The sequence below is a fragment of the Dendropsophus ebraccatus genome, chromosome 1 (genome assembly GCF_027789765.1).
Source record: "Dendropsophus ebraccatus isolate aDenEbr1 chromosome 1, aDenEbr1.pat, whole genome shotgun sequence".
Classification (NCBI taxonomy): Eukaryota; Metazoa; Chordata; class Amphibia; order Anura; family Hylidae; genus Dendropsophus; species Dendropsophus ebraccatus.
In genome coordinates this window covers 207,141,649-207,167,680 of record NC_091454.1, presented here as the reverse complement: position 1 = coordinate 207,167,680, position 26,032 = coordinate 207,141,649, and the positions used below count along the sequence as shown (strand labels likewise).

The following is a 26,032-nucleotide window of genomic DNA, read 5'->3' as shown; positions in this document are numbered from 1 at the left end:
AATCAGTAAGGTCACAGTGCATTTGTCATATAGATACAATACATAAAATACTGTCCAGTATAATAGTGATTATATTCTTCTATACAGCACAACAACCCCCGGGCTTGGAAGCAATAAAGAAGATAATACTTACTGTCACGCTCCCAGACTGCACGTTTGTCATTAGGGAGTGTGGCAATAAAAATTCTGCACTGCGATCCTAAATCTGCAGTCTTCATTGGAAAGGGGTAAGGTGATCACCCTCTTCTTTCTATAGGAAATAAAAGTTCTTCCCCAGAGACAATCATATCGAACTATATAACCACATACAAATAGGAATTAGGTTGGAATGGACTGCCATAAGACTGGACTGGAGGCCCACCATAATGTCATCATAAACTCTGCAAAAACTTTTCACATAATTATAAAAAATAAAAAAAAACTGTCTCTACGTCTACATATCAAGCAGAAGAAAGAAATGATACAGACTAGTGTATGCAAAAAACATGATAAATTTTAAATTTTGTGCACGTCACTACATAGTAAAGTAAACCAATTTACTCTTACAAAGACATGCCAACTATAACCCCCACATCCCCCACACACATACATTACCCCTGCAGTGTAGTGACTGCCATAGGGAGAAACATCAGTGCAGTGACTGACACAGAGTGGAGGCATCATTTTAGTGACTGGCACAAGAGAAAGGAGTGACTGGCACAGGGGGAGGCATCAATGTAGTGACTGGCACAGGGGGAGGCATCAGGGCAGTGACTGCCACAGGGAACGGATTGACTGGCACAGGGGGGAGGCATCAGTGTAGTGACTGGCAAAGGGGAGGGAGCATCGTTGTAATGGCTGGACAGGGAGAAGAGCGTGGCAGCTGCATTTAGGATGGACTGGAGAGGGGAGAGCTTAGAGGTAGAACCTATCCACTTTAGTTAAAGAACACAGCCCCAATGGAGGTTAACTAAAATCAGCTAAAGAACAAGGGCATGAGTACCCCCTGTGGGTACTGACAGACATTTAATACCAAGCTATTTCTGCTTTCCTTTGGACACATAAATGGATGGACACATGGATCCCGTTCTGCCAATTATTAGCCATAGTGCTGACTCCCCACAGAGAAAATCAGAACCCAAGTAGCAATGGCAGGGTATTGTCAGTAGATACATGCATGTTGGGTTTTTATTCCGTTTATATCCCACCCCGAGCTTTTTCAAGTATAAAACGTATTTTCTGGACAAGCCCTATCATACTTTTGCAAGAAAACAAATTCCAACAACGACAAATGACTTCACCATGTGTGAGTGTGGCGTCTGCCTTTTATACTCCACCGCTACTTGTCTTCATCCCCAACCTATTATGAAATTGTCCTCGTCCGTGGTGTTTCTCCCCATAGTGACACTTGTGCAGCCTGTGGTGCGGTATGTTCTACAAAACCAAGATCAAAGTCCGGCTGGTGTCCCTTTTTTTTTGCATATATTACCATACATCTAGTTATCTCATCGTTGTCCCAATTTTCTCCAATAAAATTCAGGCTTCACACTCCTAAATGCTGGGGCCTGAAGTTAGCGGAGAGAAAACTGATGGCTTTAATGAAACGTCCGCAGCAACATATTACTGATAATAATTTATTAGATATTAAATATAAATGCATTGTATTAATAAACCTATAATACAGCTATTATTAGTTTTTTTTTCTCATCAGGCTACATTATATTAAAACCCTTAATGGATAAAAAAAAAATACGCAGTAATTGAGGCAGAGTAAAAAATGGAAAGTAATGCATAGATTAAAAAATAAAATCTTGCGGAAAGTAATCCAAGGTTTGGCACTGCATGAGCTGTATTCAGTAGAAAGCCTATTATACAAGACTTAGCAGACGGAAGAGAGAGAAATCACTATAATATATAGAAACAGAGAACTTGCTGGCAGAAAAGAACCATTAGGCCCATCTGCTCTGCCCATTATGTTATATGCCATATATATATATATATATATATATATATATATATATATATATATATATATATATATAATATGTGTTTGTTTGTATATAAGGGTAGAGTCACATATAATTTTAGTTTTTTTTAATTGAGTATTTTTATAGTGTTTAGGTTATTACAATGGGAAGTCCTTTAGATGAACAGCTATCAATAGGTTCCTTCTAGAAAAAAATAAATAAAAAGAAAGGAGAATATAGGATCAGCAGGGAGGAACATATTCAGTCGTAAAGCAGAAGGGATTGGTTTTTCTTTTATTGAGAGACTATAACCATCCCAACCTATATCTCATTAATTCCTTGGACGCCATGGGGGAGTCCATCCACAAAGCCCATACCCTGTCAAATTTAGCAATGATCCCTCTTTTAAGTATCCTCCTTTCTCTGACCTGAGCAACCAATTGATCTTCTTAACAAGCTCTGACAGGGTTGGTGCCTCCTCATCTATACTATGCCGCACTATTAATTCTAGCCCATGTGTAACATATGCGCTATCTTCTCAGATTACGTAACTGTGAGGTCCCCCACATATTCCTAGTATTCAGACAAATGGTGGAACATTTCCAGTCGCAGAGTGCGCCCTATTGATTACATCCAACGCCTCCTACTAAAATCCTATGCATCAAGGATTATACAGCTGGATGTCTCATGTGTCTACAATGAACAAGAACTGAGGAGTTTTATGCAGTATACTCTGTGTAGTAGAGACAAGTCAGATGATCTATGGGATTTGCACACATTTTCAGAAAGTCTACCCAACAATCAGCTTTGATAGAACTAAGATCATCTTCCTATTACATGCATATCACAACATGCTAGCAGCAGCTACCCCCCCCCCCCCCCTCCCCCCAAACCACTTTTATTGTCCAATAGCTGCTTTTAATACAAGATCCTGGGGTCTGTTTGGCAGATAATACAGTTACAGTTATTGTCCTAAAAAACAACTTTAAAACTTGCAGCCCTGTGTCAAGCCAGCGTGGCCTACAGTGTCTGTGCCCTAGTGTCTGTGCACCGCCTCTCCGTCCCTCCTCCCCGCCCTCTTCATCATTAGGGATGGCCCTGGGCAGGATTTCTCCTAATCATCACTTGTCTGAACACTGCACATGTGCCTTAATGATCTAGCACATGTACAGTGTTTAGACAAGTGATGAAAAGGAGAAATCTTCCCTGGGGCATTCCTGATAGTGAAGAGGATGGAGAGGAGGGACAGAGGGACGTTGCAGGTCTAGGGCACAGACACTCTAGGCCACACCTAGACACAGGCTTAAAAGATTAAAAGTTATTTTTTAGGACAATAAGTGCATCACCTGCCGAACGGACCCCAGGACAGATCTTGGATTAAAAGCAGCTATCAACGGTATGGGGGGTGGGGGCAGATTTTGGGTACAGAGTGGCTTCAAATGGCTCAAATGTAGTCCACTAGTGGGACTAAAACAGGTAGTTTGCAAAACAAACCTATACACATGGAAAGTGGCCATAAATTCTGTATGTGTATGTATCTGGGTATGTACGTGTATGTATCTGAGTATGTATGTTTATGTACTTGAGTATGTAAGTGTGTATATAACGCATTATACTTATTTTTCTATGTTTGTTTGAAATTTCACAGATGTCCATCTGTGTCTAAGGGAACACTTAAAGGGGTATTCCCATCATCTAAACCTTTGGTGGGGAATGCGAAAGCAAAATTGGGCATTAGCAAAATAGTTTCTCCCGTCATTTCTCTGTGGTGTTAATAGTTTGTTGCCTAGGTTCCCGACCGCCGTTGTCTGCGTTGAGAGTGGTGGCTGGGCTGAGACGCCAGTTGGGTGGTCAGGACCTAAAGTAGTGGTAAGTATACTTTATTGCTTCTCTCCCACTGAGCTTACACATGTCTCCAGGGCTTGGATTGACCCTGGAGACATGTAAAAGCTCATAGGGAGACACAGTAAAGCTAAGCTGATTCAGCTTGGCATCACCGCATCCCAGCAACACTACCCCCTGTGCCAAACCAGGAAGCGAGCGGGGATGCAACGGTGCTTAACTGAGCATTCAGCGGGTAAGACAACGCCTTTAGGCATTTCTTGACTGCATCAGGCATTTCATGCAGTTTTTTCGATTGCCTAAAATAGAAATGTCCTTGCAACATTGAAACAATTATTAGAATAGTCTGTGTATTTTCTGAAGCAATTACTCACCAACCAAAGAAAACAACTAAATAGTGTGCTGTGAACAGGATCGGTAGTCAGCAAATACACAGAATACTCTAATAACGGAGTCAATGTTGCAAGTCCGTTTGTGTTTTAGGCAATTAAAAAAAACTTCATGCAGTGCTGGATGCAATCATGAAATTAATAAGGCAGTGTTCACATGCCGCAAATCACAGTAATGTGTCATTTTTACATCGGTTTCAGTCATTTCTGGCAAAAACACGTCAGTACAGGCATGTAGTACCAAGACGTGAACAAAGCCTAAAAAAAAAAACACACGTCCAGTGCTATATCAGAACACAACCTATAAATACCAAGCCAATCAAACTTTAGGGACTTGTCTGTCCAGTTTGACAACAGGGAGTCTACAGAGGTAATACAACCACATAGGCTGTGCTCCCACATGTTGGATAATGCATGCATCTTGGGGGAGATGGGCTGCGACCTGAATGACTTAAAGGGGTTATCCAGCGCTATAAAAACGTGGCCACTTTTCCCCCTCTCTTGTCTCCAGATTGGGTGGGGTTTCAAACTCAGTTCCATTGAAGTAAATGGAGATTAAAGGGGTACTCCAGCGGGGGGGCACTATTTCTCTGGGACCAGCGGCGGGTCCCGCATTGCAGCGCTCCGGTCCCCGGTGGCTTCCTGGTGTCTGACGCGGGCCCAAAACGTGACGTCTCAGGTCCGCTCAGCCAGTCAGTGACAGAGGCGGGATCCGTTTCAAGTCCGCTCAGATCCCGCCTCTGTCACTGACTGGCTGAGCGGACCTGAGACGTCACATCTCGGACCCGTGTCAGACACCAGGAAGCGGCCGGGAACCGGGGACAGGAGCGCTGTGATGCGGGTCCCAGCGAAAAAGTGTCCCCCCCCCCCGCTGGAGTACCCCTTTAATTGCAAACCACATCTGAACTGGAGCCAAAACGGGGGGGGGGGGGGAGTGGCCATGTTTTGTAGCGCTGGATAACCCCTTTAAAGGTGCTGCCTCATGCTATTAGCAGTGACAAGGATAATAGCCATGGCGAAATCACGAAGCCATTGATGAATCCATGGCAGAGCAGTTTCAAACTATATGACTCCTCTAGTGGGATCTGTGCTCACAGCCCAGCACCATGCAGCTTGATCCATTCAGCACAGAACCCCAGAATTGACAGGTCCACTTTTGGCAACTTGTTCTCTTCAAATATGAGAGCAGGTCCACGCTAAGCACATGTGACAGATGTAAAAGAGTCTAGAGATACTATGATAAACAGAGTTCAGAGGCACTGGTTGAGACTTATCAAGACCTTGCACAATGCAGTCCGCCAGATTTACTAAAAGGCATATGTCTCTTATAATAATAATAATATTAATAATAATAATAATAATAATAATAATAATAATAATAATAAATGTATTTGTATAGCGCCAACAGATTCCGCAGCGCTTTTTTTTTCTATGCATACAGTACAGAGGTCACATAATACACAGTTAAATTGAAATAAATAAGAACATAAATAAAAACAAAAATACAAAGTATAAACGGGACCTGCTCTTTGGAGCTTACAGACTATAAATTTTCGTTCGCACCAGACATAAGTGCTTTATTTGTCCATGGTCCAGCCATTGTACATAGTTAGAAATACAGGATAATCCGCCAGTAACAACGCCAATGTCTGATGCAAGTAAACATAAAAAGTGCAGGAACCGTCAGAGATAGAGCAAGGGAAACAACAAAAGGGGGAAACCGTTTAGGGAATGTTATAGGCGAGCCTGAAGAGATGAGTCTTCAGGGCACGCTTGAAACTGTGAGTATTGGGTATGAGTCTGATATGTTTGGGTAGGGCGTTCCAGAGAACTGGTGCAGCACGAGAGAAGTCTTGGAGGCGGGAATGAGATGTTCTGATTATGGAAGATGTTAAGGTTAGATCATTTGCAGAGCGCAGAGCACGGGAAGGATGATAGGTGGAAATGAGGAAGGAGATGTATGGAGGGGCAGAGTTGTGGAGAGCTTTATGGGTGAGGGTGAGGAGTTTTAAGTGGATTCTGGATTTAATGGGTAACCAGTGCAGTGACTGGCACAGAGGGGAAACGTCGGTATAGCGGCTGGAGAGTAAGATGAGCCTGGCTGCTGCGTTCAGGATAGACTGGAGAGGAGCGAGCTTAGAGAAAGGAAGACCGATTAGTAGGGAGTTTCAGTAGTCAAGACGGGAATGGATCAGGGCGACAGTCAGAGTCTGAGCGGGGTCAGTGGTGAGAAATGGGCGGGACCTGCACCTGCCGTAAAGCTCTAGAGCAGGTGTAGATTTCAATAATGATTTACACCTGTATACAGGCATAAATCATGATAAATTAGGCGCAGGAGGAGGCTTCCTCCCTACCTTGTCTGCCCATCAGGCAAATGGTGGTTTGCGCAAAAATCTGCACCTTTTCTTTGGCGTAAACCAGGGGCGTAACTCTTCCCCACTGTGCTTATTCTGTCTGGAGACACTATGGTAAAAGTTATCCTGAGAGACACTGATAAACGAAATGTTAAGTTTAGGGACACCATGGTAAATGTTATGCCATATCTGGAGAAAGCGTGGTGAAAGTTATGCTGAGTCTGGATACACCTTGGTGAAAGTTATGCTGAGTCTGGATACACCTTGGTGAACGTTATTCTGAGTCTGGAGACACCTTGGTGAACATTATTTTGAGTCTAGAGATACCATGGTGTTATACTGAGTCTGGAGACACCATGGTGGTGAATGTTATACTGAGTCTGGAGACACCATGGTGAGTGTTATACTGAGTCTGGAGACACCATGGTGAATGTTATACTGAGTCTGGAGACATTGTGGTGAACGTTATACTAAGTCTGGAGACACCATGGTGAGTGTTATACTGAGTCTGGAGACACCATGGTGAATGTTATACTGAGTCTGGAGACATTGTGGTGAACGTTATACTAAGTCTGGAGACACCGCGGTGAACATTATACTGAGTCTGGAGACACCATGGTGAATGTTATACTGAGTCTGGAGACACCATGGTGTTATGCTGAGTCTTGAGACACTGTGGTTAATGTTTTGCTGAGTCTGGAGACACCATGGTGTTATACTGAGTCTGGAGACACTGCAGTGAACATTATGTTGAGGCTAGAGAAACCATGGTAAATTCCATGCTGCCTACGACATCATCTATGATGACTGGTTTGGCTGTAGGTCAGTGATGGTCTGGGGAGATAATTGCTTGGGGGGGTACAGAACTCTCCACATAGTAGCCAGCAGTACTCTGACTGCTGTATGTTACTAGGATAAATCCCCAGTGTCAATCCTTGTACCGGTGCATTGAGCCCTGGGTTTCTCCTGATGCAGGACAATGTTTGGATTCATGTGGCCAGAATGTGCCGATAGCAAAGGCTAGTCAGTGACAGGATTTACTGTCATTGACCAACCCCCAATGTTCTCCCCTGACCTCTGACACAGTGCTCTCTGCTGCCACCTCTGTCCATGTCAGGAACTGTCCAGAGCAGTAGCAAATCCCCATAGAAAACCTCTCCTGCTCTCCAGACTGAAAAGAATACCACAACCCCTTTAACTTTCATAGTGATTAGGAATCTAGTCCTTTGCCAATTTTGGTTTCTGTTGACTATTAATACATTCACAAAAATGCAATTTATATATATATTTGTGTATCTGTATGTATAAGTGACTATTTATGTGTGTGTTTCTATAGTCTAACTAGACATAGTCATAACTCTGCATCACTGAGTACTTGTGACATCTTCATATAAATGAAAGGCTATTATAAGGTTAAAAACACAAAAGTATAACTCAAAATGTTTTTTTCTTTTAATAATGTGCTAACTGAAATGTGCCTTGTACTGTTTACCAGAGAAGAACAATAGCTTGTGGGTTACAAGAATAAGCTAAAAACAGACCTGAACATTTTGATATGATAGGTCATTATATCTGTCTGTGACAACACTCTTTCTGGGGGATGCCAACATTAGTGGGGATGCGATAATGAAAAACTAAATATAAACTTTCAGATCCCAAGTGAGGTTTTCTTTGACATTAATCAAAGGTACGCTACACCATCCATAGGGAATTGGAGTTGTTGGGAATAATGCCTTTTCCTGCTAAGTATGGATCGCCGTGCTCCTGCACCGTCTGTAGCCATGAGAAAAGATGTAATTATTATAAGGTGGAAAGGGGCAAATAGTATCTTGGGCCGTGTTCCCTGCATTGTTGATGGATGCATTGTCAACTTTCTTTTTTCTATAAACACCCCAACAATACAATATACGCTCATGCAATGAGAACATAGATACGTATATACTATGACACACATACATGGTGCACACGCATATTTATAGTCATACATAACTATACACAGGCATACTTATACATACCTACAGGGAACATACACAAAGGTCCACATGCTAAATTATCAGCATTCCTTATTAGAGATGAGCAAGTAGTACTCGATCGATTAGCTATTCGATCACTATCCAAAATACTCGTTTTCGATCAAGCATCCGGACAAAAATGCTTTAAAAATGTGTTTCTCCTCCCACCTTGCCTGGCGCCTCTTTTCTAGCCAATAGCTATGAAGGGGGGTGTGAAAAGCTCTAGGAGCACACTGGCATCACAAGAGCAGCGTCTTCATTCATGTGACCTCCAGAGTATAAGAACTTGGCTTTTCCTGCTCTTTATTAGATGCCATCTTGAAGGTAGTCAGGGATAGAGGCTGGAGAAGGGACAATGAGGACTTAGCTGATTGTAGGCAGGAAATACCCCAAAAGTCCTTCTTAGGGCTACAATATTGCGAATATTTTACTACTCGCTCATCTCTATTCCTTATGTGTTTTTCATATCTTTTCTCTACAGGTGTAACAATCGCACACAGTGTGTTGTTATTGCCGATTCTGAAGCCTTCCCAGACCCGTGTCCAGGGACCTACAAGTACCTAGAAGTCCAGTATGACTGCGTGCCATACAGTGAGTATACACTATCTAGAGAAACGTCATAAGCATGTATATAGGAGTGGGAGAAAACCCCACAATCACACGCAATAGAAGGCCACAAAGCACACGTGTCAAAATAATGCAAGCAAGTACGTTCTCCTCCTCCTTCAGAGGGAAGAAAACTGTATCTCTAGTGCCACCTGAAATAGTTTTCTCTTTTCTGGAGAGGAGCTCATTTGCATACCTTATCCCAAGATGCATTGCCTGACCTGTAAGACTCACTTCACCAGCTGGTGGTCTCTACAAGGAGAAACATCACAGCAATGCTTTTACATTTACCCTAAGTGTCCACGTATGGTTTTGATGGCTACACTCTAAGGAAGACTTTGGAACCTGTTGCATCTGGTCTCATCACCAATTCTCATTCGAATGTTACAGACTATGTTAAAACCAATATTGTATTATAAATCTATGTTTTTGTCCACATCACAGAGACACAATAGTACACAATATATCTTTATGGTAATATCTCACGACCATACAAAGGCTTTTTTATTGTTTTTTTTTGGATGACCGTCATTTTGCGCCCAAATAACGGCCATTATTACAAAACAACAGCAGTTATTTGGGCGCGAAATAATAGCCAGCCAAAAAAAAGACGTTGTGTGGCCGTGGCCATACAATGTCAGGCAGCACATGCTATACATAACATGGCATCAAACAGACAGTGCGAATTCCAACAGAAATAAATGTTGCGCATGGTGACAGATACGGCTCCAGATACCCGTATACTTAAGTAAATGACTATACTTCAAGATTGTTAGCCAAGGGACTGCCATGTCCCTCACCAAACACACTTAAGTACTTTTATTCCCATATACATCATTATAGAAATCCATTTACACTTCTATGTCACTGTGTCTTTACCATTCACGTTTACAATAACGTCCTCCCCCATTTGTAGATAGCTTTTTTTTATTATTGGAAAATTATATTTTACCCCATTGCACTATTCTTTGAGGTTTTTCTTCAGAGAAATGTTCTGTATATCACTATAGTTGTCTACATCCATGACACTAATGTGTTTCTTCTCCCCCGGCTACACTATTCTTGTATATTACTAGTATTAGTGTTGCAGTTTAAAATTTTAAAAAGGTATTCACATCTCCTGAAACGATGGAATATCTGAAAGATGTGCCATCGCTTTATGATCAGTGGGGGTCCAATCTCTGCAACTATCACCAATGATGAGAGTAAAGGGGCTGCAGCTCTGATTCAAACATTTGAGGGACTGTGGCGTAGCCCTAGTCATGTGAACAGGGCCAGGTCTAGTTTCGTAATCCAAAGGGTGGTCACATTGCTGAAAAAAAACAAAAAACTGTGAACATACAGCAGCACTGAAACGGCACTGCAAGGACCAGGGTTGAAGGGTTCCTATGTCTTATGAAGTCCTAGGGATATGTCATTACTTTGAGATGAGAAGAGCAGACAACACTGCACCGATGGGATAAGTGTAGGTTATAGATTATATATTGCTAGCAATATTAATATCTCACCTTACATGGATGAGCAAGCAGTGGTTCGATTTGCTGGTATGGTTCACTTATCTGTTTCAGGGGTCCAATTGCATAAATACCAGATGGGTAGATGTGAAATGGCAATTGCTTCATACTAGCAAAAAGATAGATTATGGAGAATTGTGATCCCAGAGTAATCACAATCCTATAGCTGAGTTTCAATAACAGGAACCCTCTAGCAGCTGAGACCAAGAGGTCAAGAAAACAGCCCAATGACAGCCTAAATAGGTAAATTTATAACTGAGACCAAAGAACAGGGGAGAACTGACAGCTAAGAACATGGCCCATGAACAGTAGACATCTAAGAACAATGGCTCATGGACAACTGATATCTAAGAAGAATGGCTCATGGACAGGTTACATCTAAGAGCAAGGGTCCATAGACAGCTGACATCTGAGAAAATGGCCAATGGACAACTGACATCTAAGAACAATGGTCTATAGACAGTTGACATTTAAGAACAATGGCCCATTAGCAGCTGACATCTAAAGGGCCTATTACAGGGGTCGTTTAGAGGAGCAAACGAGCGCTCTCAGCGCTCGTTTGCTCCTTGTTCCCCGCTCTCTGCCGCCGCTATTCAACGCGGCTGCAGCGAGCGGGTGAGTGCGGGAGGGGGCGGCGGGGAGCTGCGGGGGGGCTGCCCGGGGGATCGCTGATCGTCCGGGCAGCCCATAGGATATAGCAGCGTCTGCTGCCGACGCTCCTATTCAACGGAGCGACGGCAGCAGATCGTTGCTGTATCAGTCGCTTGTTTTTCAACATGTTGAAAAACAAGCGACTGCAACGATCAGCCGACATGAACGATGTCGGCTGATCGTTGCACTCTATTCCACGGGACGATTATCGTCCGTAGCGGCCGATATCGCCCGAATACGGACGATAATCGTTCCGTGGAATAGGGCCTTAAGAAAAATGGCCCATGGACAACTGACAACTTAGAACAATGGCCCATAGACAGTTGACAGTCCTAAAGATGGCTTATCTCTCTCAGGACAATTGTGTCAGGCATTGGAAATCCAAGACACCTGACCCTCTATCGGTGAAGAGTCAGCACAATTGTACATGGAAACCTGAGAGTTAAGAAAAATGGCTCATGGACAGCTGAGATCTAAAGGCCCCTTTACATGTGCCAATTATCATTCATTAACCCCCGCTCTTTGGCTGAACTGATCTTTTGAGCGGTGGTAAAATCATTGTTATCAGCTGCACATCTCTCTGTCTAAACAGAAGATGTGCGGCCAATGAACGATACAGTGATTGTTTCTGTGACCTGGCCAATTACTGTTTGCTGCATGTTATCTCTCCTTACCTCCCACACACATGAAAGTTTATGTGATCCCAATACAGAGGGGAGGAGTAAGCTGTAGCCAGACCACTCTGGCAATGGCATATCTTTCCCAGGACAATAGGGTCAGGAGTTAAACATCCCAAACCTCCAGTCCTTCTTTCCACCCTTATGATTTGTCGATGTAGAGTCAACAGACTGCCATAAACCTTAGACAGACAGACAGCCAACCCTGCCAGTGGTGGCACTTTCTGTTGGCTTAATATAAAATATACCTTAAGAAAAATAGTACATGGTCACCAGAGATCTAAGAACACTGGCCCATAGACAGCTGAGATTTAAGAACAATTTCCTACTTGCAGAAAAAAAAAGAAAAGAAAGAACACAGTGAATTGTGATCCCTAAGCAATCACATTCTGATTCAATAACCGAAACCCTCTAGCAGCTGAGACCAGAAGGCCAAGAAAACCAGCACAATGACAGCCTAAAAAGGTACATTTATAACTGAGACTAAAGAACAGGGGAGAACTGACAACTGAGACCCAAGAATAGTGGCATACTGATAGACTAGATTCGAAAAATTTTATATTGTTGATGATCCTGGGAACAACAGCACATTGACAGTGAAGAATGACATTCTGACCCCTGGACAGCTAAGGTTTATAAACAATGGTGGATGGAAAGCTAAGGTCTATGAGCAATGGCGGATGGACAACTAAGGTATATAAGCAATGGCGGATGGACAGCTAAGATCTATGAAAAATGTCGGATGGACAGCTAAGATCTATGAACAATGTCGGATGGACAGCTAAGATCTATGAACAATGGCGGATGGACAGCTAAGATCTATGAAAAATGTCGGATGGACAGCTAAGATCTATGAACAATGTCGGATGGACAGCTAAGATCTATGAACAATGGCGGATGGACAGCTAAGGTCTAAGGACAATGGCCAATGGACAGCTAAGGTCTGTGAACAATGGTGGATGGACAGCTAAGATCTATGGACTATGGCCAATGGACAGCTGAGAAGGAGCCTCATGTCTTAGGAATCACACAGCTCCCACTGTATTCACACCCATTAAGATGGGATTGGTTGCCCACAAAGGCTCCCAAGGCACCAGAACAGATGTGATTACAGCAGGGCAGTGCGGTGACGTCCCCCAGATGACTAGTATTTATAAGACAGTGCGCATATGGTTAAAAAATTATTTTTGTGTACTATTCCTTATCATCCAGCATACCTAGCTATTTAATAGCCCCATAATGTAGTGGTGGTTTAAACTCAGCAACAAGGCAACAGGTTCCCTTTAAAGGTGAGCATAAGATAATAAAAATAAGCTAGGGATGCCACCTTGCATGTGGTAAAAATGCTCTATTTGTATAGAGAGTGCACTTTCTTGTGTCACTTTGCGGATGAAGGAGCACCCACTGACTTGTTTGACAGATTCCCTTTAGGTCTTGATGTCTGAACCCTGCACTGCTCATTCTTGCTTTCTGCAATTGTCAAAATATTTAGCTGAATATGTCTTGGCTGCTGCCAGTGACTAAGTGCTGCCAGCTGCTTCTGGTATATTGTCCACCCCCCCTTACATAGAGAAACTCAATATGGACAGTATGCAATTTCCTATATGTTTCTGTGAAAAAACATGTCCTTGATATATTGTCCAGGATTAACACAGACATCTTACTCATAGAAAAGTTATATATAATATCAGGCAATTAGTATCCCTCTCAGGATCAACACAGTAAGATTAAAGGTTGGACTTGTTGGCCTATGTCTTTAGTGATGATAGTGTAAAGAAAATAATAAACTTTATACTTACCTCTCCATGCTCCCCGGTGTTCTTTTAGCTTCTGCCTGCTCCCTGCAGCCACTGACGGAACTTCTGAGCTGGTATTTGGAGTGACAGGCCACTCAGCCAATCACTAGCAGCGGCACTGTCCTGTCTCGGCCAGTGATTGGCTGGGCAGCCTGTCACTTTAGACACTGGCTCAGAGGTGCCAGCGGCAGCTGCGGGGAGTAGGCAGAAGCTAGAAGGACACCGGGGAGCGTTAACAGGTAAGTATAAAGTTTATTATTTTACACTTTAAGGGTAGCTTCACACGTACCTTATCACAGATCATTTTCTGCTGCGGATCTGCAGCGGATCTGCAGCAGATTTGACTAAATAAACACAGCATCAAATCTGCACCATCAAATCTGCTGCAGATACAGTACCTGTTAAGCTACCCTTAAGGCAAGGGCTGCATGGACATCACTAATTATCAATTATCGAGCTGAGTAATGGGCTGATCTAGCAGATCGGCGCTCGCTTACACTAGTCATTGGGCCGTGTAATACAGCTCTAAGGCGCATATGAATAAGGGGCGCTGTCTTCGAAAATGTTACGACAATAGAGAGAACACTATGAGATATTTGAAGACAACCAGATGAAAGGTACATGTGTTAGGGTCCATTTTCACAGAAAGATTATCCGACAGATTTTCTGCCAAATATTTGAAGCCAAAGCCAGGAATGCATTTGAAAAGAGGAGATATATCAGGCTTTCTTTCATGATTTGATCTCTGTTTGTAGTCTGTTTCTGGCTTTGGCTTCAAATCTTTAGCAGATAACCTGTCAGATACTCTTTTTATGTAAATGGACCCTTAGATTAGAAAGATGAACGTCAAACAATGAACAGGCTTTGCTGGTATCAAGTATTGAGATGATTTTCTTTTTGAAAGTCTTTAAGAAAATACACAAGTCTTTAAGAAAGAGGCACAAGATAGAGCCTCTATATGGGATTACTTTTGTAAACAACCGGAATTTACTAAGCTGAAAAATGCAAAATTGTGCATGCAAGATTGCTAGGATGTACTAACACTTCATGAATGGTGGTGGTGGGGGTGTCGACTTACAGCGACCCCCAGTCACCTAGTGTGCATATGAACTGCAGTATAGCACCATTCAACTGAATAGGTCCAGCTACAGGGGGCTCCACTGGATTACCAAGGCAATCTCGATTTAACAATAGCTTCTTCTGACCATAGCTGCACTTATGTGGCCACGTTCCACAGTAACAACCCTGTTCCTAAAGAGTCCCCACTGTGCTTTGTGTATAAATACCTTATGTTTACTAGGTTGGAGCAGAGATCAGCTTAATGTAGTCATTTGTAGAAAATGTTAAGACCCTCAACCCCCTTTGTTTTCAGACACTTGAGAAGAGATAGACCTTAGAGAAGACCTTAACATTAGACCAACTTGGAAAAGGACTGAATGTATAAAAACACAGCCAGTCTGAACAGATCATTTAATGTGTTAAAACCATACACGTTACTATATACAACCCATATATTTTATCTGGGCTTCTATCTGTCCACCTTGCGTATTGACACCTACCAGCTTTTGTGATCATCTGGCCATTGACTGGCACTGTTTGATTCTGGTGATTATGTATAGACCAGTGCAGAATACACTGTATCCATGTTCTAAAATGGAGACCTATATCATCATGTATAAGGGTAAACTTTGCATGCACAAAAGAGCTCGTTGCTACAGACTTGGAGGCATACGTGAATACAGAGTGTCACCTATTGACTAGGGATATTGTTATATGCAGCCTGGATTAAGAATAAATTAGTATCCAACACACTGAGCTCCGGATACTTGTCGGGGCACATCTAAGAACGTATCATCTCCTGCTACGGAAAAAAACATTGCTATTCATTGCACACACTGATACACAAGGTGAATATTTGCATGCATTTTAATTGCTACTCAGCGACTTGTAGACACATGACCTGTAGTTACATTGCAGAGCGGACACAGACGTAATACCATTCTGCACCCATAGTGCTCTGCACATCCTCCGGTATCCCAACAGACTGACAGGTCTCTACAGTGCTCTGCAGGCCTCTCTTTTAGTCATAGAGCTATTTGCTCGAATGGAAAAGCAAGGTGCATTGTGTATTTACAACGTTTAACTATTTCCTTTTCTTTGCAGGCTTGGCTCATTAATATAACGCTTCTATCCCCAGGATGTTCTGCCAAGGCTGTCACGCTCTGTCTCTTTCTCCCTCTGCCTGTCCCTCACTCTTAGCAATTTTCATTCTGTCGCTCTTGACTTGTTCTGCCTCCAATCGGCTGTCTCTATCTTTCTCATCTGTCTCTTTAAAAGAAAAAAAAACACACACACACAATGTATTTGTCTCATCCTTCAACCTGAATGACATTTCTCAATTTTCTTTCGGAGTTAGATTTTTGCTCTGTCTCTCTCTTTCTCTCTCTCTCTCTCTCTCTGCATGTCTTCATCTTGCAATATATTTCTCTGCCCTGGAGTTATCAGATGGTGGCAAGGTTTAGCGCTCCATAATTCTTATTTCCATGGGTGTGAGATAAGGACTGCAAAACCTTAGCACCTTTTGCTAAATCTTGGCCTATTTTACATTCTCTGCCTGTTTCTAACTTTGCTTGTCTGTAAATATTAACTTTTACATTGCAGATTTCTTGAGTGTGTCTCCCCTGAATCTGCCCCAGTCATAAATCCCTTCCCTGGTTCTTCACCCTCATACTATGGCCTCCTCTATTCCATCAACCAATTCTCCCTTTTTTCGTTTACAGAGCCCGGGGAACCATGGACACGTTTTCTTACCACCACATTTCATCCCTCCAGTCAAATCCTTTCTACCCGAGATTTCTTCCATCCTCTTCAATCTCCCTCCATTTCCTCCCGTCACGATACATTACCAACACCCTGAAGACCTTTCACAACATTTCTAGTTGTTCCTACATCCAGTGTTGTCTTTGTTGGCTTTTCTGTAAAACACTTCATATTTTTCTATTTTTTTCCTCTTCACAATCCTTATGTGTTCCGCACTCTTCCTCACTTTCCTCTTCAACTTGTTGACTGTCCTCATTCCATGTTCCTCTTCTTTCGGTGAAGACCACTGGTTGTCAAGTCACTCCCAAGTGTCCATGAGCCTTGTTTATGTTTTGAAGCATTCCTTACTCAATTTATTTTCCCCGCTCCTGTCTCATTACCCCTTTTATGTCTTTGCAGGTCCTTTATAAAGGAACCATCATTGTCCATCACATACCTGTCCTCTTTTGTGTTATCATGCCTTTTTTGCCATGCTTACTGAACTCCCTGTCCGTTCTACCCTAAATTTCCATCAACCCGCTCCTCACTACCCTAATGTTCCCATACCCCAAGCATCTATAGTCACTCCTCTCTCTTTACAGGACCCTCTACTGGGAACTCAAGACCCCCCCCCCACATCTTCCCTACATCACACATTGGGTATATAGTTTTGAGCTTGTCTTGTGTGGTGGGGGTTTCTGGGGTGGAGGGAGGGTTAGATTCATGATACCTTAAGTGGTGGGGAGGGAAGGTTTGGTAATGACACTCATGAATATCTTTCTCTCCTTTTTCCTATCCTCTTTTTCATTTGATATTTTTCTCTCTCTTTCTTTTCTGATGCGTGAATAGAAGTGGAGCAAAAAGGTAATTTTCATTGGTCCCTTCCTGTTACCCTCACGGTGACTCGTTAATTCCGCCCATAATTAATGTTGGAATCCTAATTTTTCCTTTTCTCTCCACCCCTCCTCCTCTGTTCCCCCTTGCTGACCCTGTTACCCTCTAATCCCTTTCGCTTTTTAAGGATTACAAGAGCTGGAGTGTATTTGAACCAGTATAAAATCCTGAAATTCCCCACAACATGGAGAGGATTTAGCATTGTAAAGGTTTAGGGTTATATGTTGGGATTAGAGACTCTTTTAAAAGGCAAGATCAGATGGTATTTTAGGAACTCTATAGGGTAGTGGCACATTTCTAAGCACTAAATGAGATTAAGTTGGAGACGCATTTCACCTACAGAAAAAAGAAAAATGTGAATACAGAACATCATGCCGAGAAGTCATTAAGGCAGTGAGAATATTTTAAGCAATGATTTCTATCAGGAGAAGGCTTGCAAGTTTGCAAAAGGTGGAAGGAAGGAGCAGCCATTTTAAGATGTCTGTCAGAGGAAAAGGTCGCTTGTGAAGATGTAATAAGATTTCTGGTAGGGAAAGGGTTATTGAAGTGGTGACCAGCTTTGTAGGGAACAATTTAGCTGTAGTTAGCAGGATCGTGGCAGATAAGGGTTTAGTGGTGAAATACTCTGCAACCTCCAGCCTCCCGTCATTCCTCACTCCCTTCCTCTTATCCCGTCATGTTTCCATAGCAACCTCCAGAAACCTGGCCTACCTCAATTATTCCCCTCAGCTTTTCCCTACTTTTTCACTCTCTTCCCTCCGCTCCTTTCTCTCTCCCACTCCCTATGTCACTTTCTCCTCCTAATTTAATTATATACCATTTATTTTTCTTTAATTTCTGTTCTGCCCTCTTCGCCCCTTTCTTAATTTTTTTTATTTTTATTCAAGGAAGGGAACTCCTTCTCCCTTACAGCACTTATACTTCTGTCAGGGAAGGCTTCATAAGGCAGCTCTGCAGCAACACCTTATGTAAAATGTACATGATGTCGGTGTATGTATATAGGCAGGAGGCACCGTGCCGCATACAGCGCCCACATACGTATACAGGCAGACCTACGTGTCTGTTACACACATGTAGATATGATGCATACTGTATATCATGGCAATCGGACGTGGTACATTTTCAGAGGGTCTGGCTGCTCCTTGAGGATTTGGGAAAATGGTCATAGATGAGGATAAGGAGGGATGGATTGTGGTGTTCGCTGATAACATACAGCACCCCCGTGGTGATGATTAACCTCTCATCTCTCTGCTCTGTGCCGCACTCTGATTACTAACGCCATTAATCTGGTCTCTCCTTCCGCCTGTGCACAGACCTGTCTATTGATACAGTAAAAACCGACGGCGGGTGCTTTCTATGTGGGTGGAATTAAGAGCTGAAATATCTGCTATTTCTGTACATATCCTGTCCATATAGCGCCTAACATCGATTCTTTACCTTATCATTTTTCTCAGTTTAACCTTTACGTTGCCCTGTCAATCCTCCATACACATGTTCTATATAACCCCTCCTGATGATCTATATATAGTACTAAAACTCCTAATCTGTTACCAGTCCAATTTTTTATTATAAAATATACTACCACTTTCCCTTATTCCATATATTTTCCTTCTATTACTCCATATAACCTCCCTATATCTGCTATTACCCATATAACCTACCTATATCTCCTTCTATTACTCCATATATACTCCCTATATCTCCTCCTATTACTCCATATAACCTCCCTATATCTCCTCCTATTACTCCATATAACCTCCCTATATCTCCTCCTATTACTCCATATATCCCCCCTATATCTCCTCCTATTACTCCATATACCCTCCCCTATATCTCCTCCTATTACTCCATATACCCTCCTATATCGCCTCCTATTACTCCATATATCCTCCCTTTATCTCCTCCTATTACTCCATATATCCTCCCTATATCTCCTCGTATTACTCCATATATCCCCATATATCTCCTCCTATTACTCCATATATCCTCCCTATATCTCCTCCTATTACTCCATATACCCTCCCTATATCTCCTCCTATTACTCCATATACCCTCCCTATATCTCCACCTATTACTCCATATAACCTCCCTATATCTCCTCCTATTACTCCATATAACCTCCCTATATCTCCTCCTATTACTCCATATAACCTCCCTATATCTCCTCCTATTACTCCATATATCCTCCCTATATCTCCTCCTATTACTCCATGTATCCCCCCTATATCTCCTCCTATTACTCCATATATCCTCCCTATATCTCCTATTACTCCATATATACTCCCTATATATCCTCCTATTACTCCACTCCATATATCCTCCCTATATCTCCTCCTATTACTCCATATATCCTCCCTATATCTCCTATTACTCCATGTATCCCCCTATATCTCCTCCTATTACTCCATATACCTTCCTATATCTCTTCCTATTACTCCATATACCTCCCAATATCTCCTCCTATTACTCCATATAACCTCGCTATATATCCCCCTATTACTCCATATATCCTCCCCTATATCTCCTCCTATTACCCCATATCACCTCTTTCTATAAGGCTAGTTTCAGACAGCCATAATATGGCCACATGCTAAGATTGATATTATGACCATAATGTCTAGTCTTCCCTGCCGTTTCTCTCAACTGAACTTTGATTAACATGGATCCCTATAGTGATGTATATTCAGTTCAGAAGAAGCGTGGGTGGCCTGTGTATTGCAATACAATTGTAAAAATCTAACTGTATCAAAGCCGTCTGAGACCAGTCTTATTTTAATTATGCCATGTAACTTCTTCCTATAACTCCATATTATCCATCCATTTAAACTCTCTTTTATCTCCTTGTAATACTACATATAACCTCAACCTATATCAACTACACCATATATCCTCCCCTATGACTTCTTGTTACTCAATACAATCTCCCCTATATCCTCCCTATATCTCCTCCTATTACTCCATATACCCTCCCTATATCCCCTCCTATTACTCCATATATCCTCCCTATATCTCCTCCTATTACTCCATATACCCTCTCCTATATCTCCACCTATTAGTGCATATATCCCCCTATACCTCCTCCTATTACTCCATATATCGTCCCCTATATCCCCTCCTATTACTCCATATACCCTCCCTATATCTCCTCCTATTACTCCATATATCCTCCCTATATCTCCTCCTATTACTCCATATATATCCTCCCTATATCTCCACCTATTACTCCATATATCCTCCCTATATCTCCTCCTATTACTCCATATACCCTCCCTATATCTCCTATTACTCCATGTATCCCCCTATATCTCCTCCTATTACTCCATATATCCTCCCTATATCTCCTCCTATTACTCCATATACCTCCCTATATCTCCCCCTATTACTGCATATACCCTCCCAATATCTCCTCCTATTACTCCATATAACCTCTCTATATATCCCCCTATTACTCCATATAACCTCTCTATATATCCCCCTATTACTCCATATAACCTCTCTATATATCCCCCTATTACTCCATATACCCTCCCTATATCTCCTCCTATTGCTCTATATATCCTCCCTATATCTCCTCCTATTACTCCATATATCCTCCCTATATCTCCTCCTATTACTCCATATATCCTCCCTATATCTCCTCCTATTACTCCATATATCCCCCCTATATCTCCTCCTATTACTCCATATATCCCCCCTATATCTCCTCCTATTACTCCATATATCCTCCCCTATATCTCCTCCTATTTCTCCATATACCCCCTATATCTCCTCCTATTACTCCATATAACCTCCCTATATCTCCTCCTATTACTCCATATACCCCTCCTATATCTCCTCCTATTACTCCATATAACCTCCCTATATCTCCTCCTATTACTCCATATAACCTCCCTATATCTCCTCCTATTACTCCATATATCCCCTATATCTCCTCCTATTACTCCATATACCCTCCCTATATCTCCTCATATTACTCCATATATCCCCCCTATATCTCCTCCTATTACTCCATATATCCCCCCTATATCTCCTTCTATTACTCCATATATCCTCCTATATCTCCTCCTATTACTCCATATATCCCCCCTATATCTCCTCCTATTACTCCATATATCCCCCCTATATCTCCTCCTATTACTCCATATATCCTCCTATATCTCCTCCTATTACTCCATATACCCCCCCTATATCTCCTTCTATTACTCCATATATCCCCCCTATATCTCCTCCTATTACTCCATATATCCTCCCTATATCTCCTCCTATTACTCCATATAACCTCCCTATATCTCCTCCTATTACTCCATATATCCCCTATATCTCCTCCTATTACTCCATATACCCTCCCTATATCTCCTCATATTACTCCATATATCCTCCCTATATCTCCTCCTATTACTCCATATATCCTCCCCTATATCTCCTCCTATTTCTCCATATACCCCCTATATCTCCTCCTATTACTCCATATAACCTCCCTATATCTCCTCCTATTACTCCATATACCCCTCCTATATCTCCTCCTATTACTCCATATAACCTCCCTATATCTCCTCCTATTACTCCATATATCCTCCCTATATCTTCTCCTATTACTCCATATATCCTCCCCCATGTCTGCTCTTATTACTCCATATAACCTCCCTATATCTCCTCCTATTACTCCATATAACCTCCCCTATATCTCCTCCTATTACTCCATATATCCTCCCTATATCTCCTCCTTTTATTACTCCATATACCCTCCCTATATCTTCTCCTATTACTCCATATATCCTCCCCTATATCTCCTCCTATTACTCCATATAACCTCCCTATATCTCCACCTATTACTCCATATAACCTCCCTATATCTCCACCTATTATTCCATATAACTCCTCCCTATTATTTGACTTACTAAGTCATAACCCTTAAGTAGTTTCTCTTATTAATCCCTATTTATGCTTCCTATATTCCCCCCCCCCCCCCCCCCAATAATCCTCTTTCCACTATATGACCTTTCCATATGACCTTTCCTTACAATCCATCTTTAACGCCATTTAGCGTCTCCCAAAAATTCCCATATATCCAAGTAATCTCTCCCTGAAGGTCTAGCCTTACCGACGCATTTTCCTTTTCTGTGTAGACTGTGTTCCATGTTAAAATTCTTTTAGTTTAGTTCATTGTATCTTTCTTCCTATATGTCCCATGTTGCTCCATGTAATAAACATCTACCTCCCCATATAGGTGCCTACTAAATCCCCTCTGTTTGTGTCCCTCTGTGGGGGAGGGACAAACTCCACCAGTCTCCACCCAACATCTCATGAATTGGTGACAAAGTTGTCTTTACATTATAGGCTTTTGTCACTTCTAACAACTTCCTTTGTGAGCAGGCGGATGCCACACCACCGTACAACACGCACTATCTCTCTGACTTCACTCTTCTCCCTACAGGTGTCTGAGATTAACCCCATTTCTTTCTGTGTTGCTGTGTACGCTGTCTAACTGAACTAAAACCTGTTACAAGAACACCCCTATCGGAATATTTTTGCAGCCGGGTCATTTCCATTGATATAAAAAGGAAAAGCCCAGTTACAAGGACACCCCTTTAAAAAAATGCAGTCAATATAATGCCATTAAATGGATCCAAAATTACGATGTTTGTACACCAAAAAAAAATTTGTTTCATTATGTGGTCAATATGAAGATAGGCAGCGAGGCTCCATGGTGTCCTCCTGGAGTGGTCCATCTAGAGATAGTCAACTGAGCTTATTGTTCACTGTTTCTTGTCGTGGTCAATTTGCAGATAGTCAACAAAGCTACTGGTGTGCTTATACTAGGAATAGGCAACGATGCTCCATCTGGCTTCTTAGGACAGGCATTGATTCTGATTTTATCCAACTCAACGCAGGCGAGAAGTGTTCTTGGTTGACAGTACATCAAAAAGTAGTGAGATGGTCAGGTCTCTTGTTTGTCTTCTCTGATTCTCTACCTCTAGTATGGACTCAACAGAAGGCCAACAAAGTCCAATAGCCGTAAGGCCTCCATAAACAAAAGTTAGTCAACCTCATCTATTTTGGTTAACTATCTTATATGTACAAGGGCCTCCCAACTGTCCCCCAATAGATTATTTTAGAGGAAATAAGGATCAGGCTTGTTGAATTGCAGTGGTTGATCCTTTTGCTCTTTATAGGGATATGCCACTGCCAGAAGTACATGGCTGCGGCTTATTTCCTTCACGTCACTTAAAATACATACAAGATTGCCTATGCAGGGATTATGAGCAATAGCTGTGGGTCAAACAAGCATTTGGCCATCAGCTATTTGAGCACCTTTACTCTTTGAATGATTGACATATGGTATGAATAATATGGAAATTATCTCTCTAGAGCCACCTATAGGTAGCTGCAGTCAGTCAATATCCAACCCTAATAAACCCTTGAGAAGTCACTATGGATGACTAGGGGTAACTAGGATTTAGCCATGTTTTAATGAAAACCAGTAACCCCATGATGATAATAAGCCACAAACATGATATAACTTAGTACTCTTCATCATAACCAATAGGTATTAGAGTTTTCATTCCAACCAAATAAGAATAAGTGTATGTCATTTACGTATGTTTGGTTGTACATTTCCATTCATTCCATTCCATTTGCTTGCAAAGCAAATGGATTTCTAATTCGAGAAATAAAACAAGATTGCCCCAAAAACCTGCAGTTTAATGACAGTAGTTTAAAAATCAGCAAACGTACCATGAAACATACAGATTGATGGGGTGTTCTTATAACGGGAAGCTTATTTAAGGGATGGGGCATGCTGGGGCTGTGAGCTCCTTAGGGGTATGTTCTTCTAACACGGGTTTACTGATGGTATCTTTGTTGCTGCTTTAAAAATTACATTAAACTACATTACTAGTCCCACGCTGCCCCAAAAGAAGTCTTCTAGAAATAGTTAAATATACCATTCTATAAAGCACATATCCATGGAAATTCAATGCCCAAGAATAGAGATCAATTTGAACATTTTCGATCTCATGAAGATATCTTCCGATCTGGCACTCTATTTAATATTTTTGCCTAATCATTCCTGGAGATACATGGTAGACACAGGTAGATGCACAGGTAGACAACGTAGTGATTACGTACAATTCCCATCATGCCTGGACATGGAAAGCCAAGCTGTCCAGGCATGATGAGAATAGTAGTTTTGCAACAGCTGTAGGGCCAAAGGTTCCCTATCCCTGGGTTAAGACATCAGTTCCTGCCCTTAATTAATAGTAGTCTACTAGGGAGAGCCCCTGATGATACAGAGTTAAGGTACAGCGAATGCAGTTATCTGAATTGTAGTTGGTGCTTTATAGAGTAATAGTTGAGGAGACATTTTGGGATGCAGTTGACGTTTTAGTCGAAGTAAGCCAAAGTGCACCAAGGCTATATGGAGACAAATTAAGTCTATGTGCCTTTGTATTATGAAGCTGTAGAGTGTGTCATATGGACCCTGTATTGTGCCATCCTTCTAGGGGCATTGTATATAGAATGCACCAGAACTGCACCCCCTACGTAGGTTCCTACGGAAGTCTATGGGTACCAAATTACAGCACACACAACTTTGAATTTATAAAGAACGGTAATACAATTGAGTGCATTAGCCCTGGCCATGTACAAGACATTTATTAGCAGATTCAGACAGATTTGTATCTGTTGGCAAGCCATCATCTATGGTGTAACAAAGGCCCCATATTTTAGTATCTTGTGGCCACATTCAGCTTTAAAGGGTTTATCCAGGCTTTGAAAAAAAACATGGCTACTTTCTTCCTGGAACAACATTTCTCTTGTCCTCAATTTGGTTGTGGTTTTGAAGCTTGTTTCCATTTAAGTGAATTGTGCTGAATTGTATTACCACACAAAACCTGAGGACAGGGGTGATGCTTTTAATGCAAGAGAGTAGCTGTACTCTTTTTAATGCTGAATAATCCTTTTAAATGATGGTCGGAGACCATATTAAACTGAAAAAGGAGATATAAATATAATGTAGAGAAACAAAAAATATGGGTTTGCCAACATTTACTGATCTGAATTACATACTCGTAGTATACCATTGAGGTTGGGACTCTTTGGTGTCTACAATAAAGTACATTTCCAGTTCCCATGATGAGTCACGCAGCATGGGCTCCTGAGCCACCAGATGGAGACCACTTGTCTAACATAAACCTTGGATATTGTCCGCAGACTGCACCAAGAATTCTTGGATTTACTTACAAATATCTAATGTCTATGGCTACCTGTATAGTTACACAAAGGAGATATGGCAATTGTAAGTGCTTTTCATACGGGGAGAAGCAAAACCAAATGACGAAGACAGGTTATTTCCTTAGATTCACTCCTAATAGCCTCTGCATAGCGGACAGGGAATAAATGAAGATTCCATTAGTATTTTAGAAGGGAAAGGAAGCTTTTTAGTTTAGTTTTTTAACAAGATAAAAGTACCACACAAAGTAGTGTAATGTACTCTCTGCAGGAAGTACTTTATAGGTTGGGCAGTAATGTAGATCTAAAAAAAAAAAAAAAGT

The 26,032-nt window shown here is 41.8% G+C and overlaps 1 protein-coding gene and 1 long non-coding RNA gene across 4 annotated transcripts in view; one reads left to right on the top strand and one right to left on the bottom strand.

Annotated features, from left to right (window-relative positions):
- The window catches only part of LOC138767929 (uncharacterized), a 141,502-nt gene that overhangs the window by 37,657 nt on the left and 77,813 nt on the right, over nt 1-26,032 (bottom strand). The gene's annotated exons all lie outside the window — the stretch shown is intronic.
- The window catches only part of ADGRL1 (adhesion G protein-coupled receptor L1), a 279,116-nt gene that overhangs the window by 215,803 nt on the left and 37,281 nt on the right, over nt 1-26,032 (top strand). For 2 of the 3 annotated variants that reach the window (XM_069945803.1, XM_069945814.1), the window contains exon 4: nt 9,025-9,134. In XM_069945803.1, the coding sequence (XP_069801904.1) occupies nt 9,025-9,134 (110 nt within the window). Of the gene's footprint in view, nt 1-9,024; nt 9,135-17,606; nt 17,684-26,032 lie in introns of those variants that run through there. The other variant, XM_069945823.1, reaches the window with a different exon arrangement.